The 2121-nt window shown below is 41.4% G+C and overlaps 1 protein-coding gene across 2 annotated transcripts in view; it reads left to right on the plus strand.

Annotated features, from left to right (window-relative positions):
- Positions 1 to 476: 476 nt before the first annotated feature.
- The window catches only part of LOC110111875 (CRM-domain containing factor CFM3, chloroplastic/mitochondrial), a 21421-nt gene continuing 19776 nt past the window's right edge, over positions 477 to 2121 (plus strand). For both annotated transcript variants that reach the window (XM_020843923.2, XM_020843921.2), the window contains exon 1: positions 477 to 1451. In XM_020843923.2, coding sequence (XP_020699582.1) covers positions 639 to 1451 — 813 coding nt within the window. In that variant the 5' untranslated portion in view covers positions 477 to 638. The remainder of the gene's footprint in view (positions 1452 to 2121) is intronic.

Here is a 2121-nt window from a genome sequence, read left to right on the forward strand (position 1 = left end):
TTTCACCATGAGAGAGATGTTCCATAACACAACGCGCAAGAAAAGCATGCGAGGAGAGAAGCATGAGAAGAGGGATTTTAGCAAGAAGAGGATGTCGTGAGCTTCGGGGGAGATGGAGTACTACATTTGAGGTTAAAATTATATTTAGTTGGTAGAAATGAAATGTTAATGTTTAAGGTGCTATATATGTAAAATAAATATTATATAGTAATACGTATGTAAATCCTCTAAAAATAAATGATTCAGATTTTTTATGAGAAAAATTACAAATAATATTTATATATTAGTATAGATAATGTAGATGTATGAGAAACCTAAATATAATTCAAAGACAATAAATTTTCTCTAATACCACAAACATATATTTTAGTGTTTAAATAATATCATATACATGTCTATAAAAATTTATGTTCGTAAATACCCAATAAATAAATTAATATTGATAATATTTTTATATAATTCAATATTTCTGTAAATCCCTAATATCGCCGGACTTCTGCTCGCGCCTTATCCAACTCCGGAAGCAGACACCTCTTCGATGCGCCCGTTTCGCTTCTCTCTGATCAAAATGCCGGCAAGCTGAACTCGAATTCTCATCTCCAATCTCTTTCAGAGAAATCCCGAAAGCTAAAATTGCCATGGCTCTCTCTACAGTGAAGATATCAGAGCTCTCTTTTCACAGTTCCATGATCTCTATGCCCTTTGGCGCCAACCCCTCTCTCTCTCGCTTCCTTCGTCGCCGCTTTCTTCTCCTTTTATCGACCTCAGCGTCCCTTCGCTTCGCGGAAAGAACATCCGGCGGAGGCGCCGGCGCCGATACCCGTCGTTCATCCCACCACTGCAACTCACAGTGGGACGAAGAAGCCCGTTTTGACGAAAATTCGAACCAGAGAACCAGCACTCCCTCCTGGATTCAGCAATGGAGTTCCCCCGACCTCCAGCAGCGCCCAGCCCCCAGAGATGGGGGAGGAGGTGGAGGTTCCATAGATAGGATCGTCCACCGGCTTCGTAGCCTAGGTTTGGGTCTCGATGATGACGATGACGTGGACGAAGATGAGGCGGAGTTGCGCGTTCAGCTGGATGGCAGCGAGAGGTTGGGAGATTTGCTTGACCGTAGCTGGAATCGGCCCGATACCCAATACGCGAACCAGCCGGTTCTTCCGTGGGAGAGGGAAGAGTATAATCAGTTCACGGAGGGAGACAATGTGAACCAGAAGAAGAAGAGGGTGAGGGCACCGTGGCTGGCCGAACTTACCATTGAGGATTCGGAGCTCAGGAGGCTGAGGCAGCTCGGGATGGTGCTGAGAGAGAGGATTAGCGTTCCCAAGGCTGGGCTTACTCAACCTGTAATGGAGAAGATCCATGACACCTGGAGAAAGTCGGAGCTGGTGCGGCTCAAGTTTCATGAGGCGCTGGCTCGTGACATGAAAACGGCGCATAAGATAGTTGAGGTTGGAAATCTTTTTTTATTTTGTGTTTTTATGTTCTCTATGGACGCCAATGGAAGTTCATAAAAAAATGTGTTTTTTCTTTCTTTGTTTGGAGTCTTGTTTTGGAGTGAAGCTTTATTTTTCAATGGATTAACTAGGAAAGAAACCAGTTTTTAATGTCCTTGATTGTATGATTTTGAAAATGCACTGATGTAACTTCAGTAGCACTCCCATTTGATGTTTCACTCCGTCCTCCTGCGACAAAGAATGTGATGCTGATTTCCCTAGAATGACATGACATCTTCAATTTGCTCATATAATATTTAGGGGCTGTTTGGTATTAGATTGGATTTAATTTAGTGGGATTTAGTAAATCTTGTAAATCCAGATTTAGTAAATCCTGAGGTTGTTAAATCCTGAAAACTATTTGGTATGACAAATGTTAAATCCTGTTAACAACAACAACAACATCAAGCCTTTGTCCCACTATGTGGGGTCGGCTACATGAATCTTTTTTCGTCATTGTGTCCTGTTAAAAGTCAAATTCTCATTTAAATTTGATAAAGAAAGTTCATTTCTAATATTTTTTAACCAAGTCTTTTTAGGTCTACCTCTTCCTTTCTTAACATAAGTTAGATCTAATACCTCAACTTTCTTAACAGGGTCATTGGAAGGCCTCCATTTAATGTGG

Source organism: Dendrobium catenatum, unplaced genomic scaffold, assembly GCF_001605985.2.
Source record: "Dendrobium catenatum unplaced genomic scaffold, ASM160598v2 fragScaff_scaffold_1398, whole genome shotgun sequence".
In the NCBI taxonomy this organism is placed as follows: domain Eukaryota; kingdom Viridiplantae; phylum Streptophyta; class Magnoliopsida; order Asparagales; family Orchidaceae; genus Dendrobium; species Dendrobium catenatum.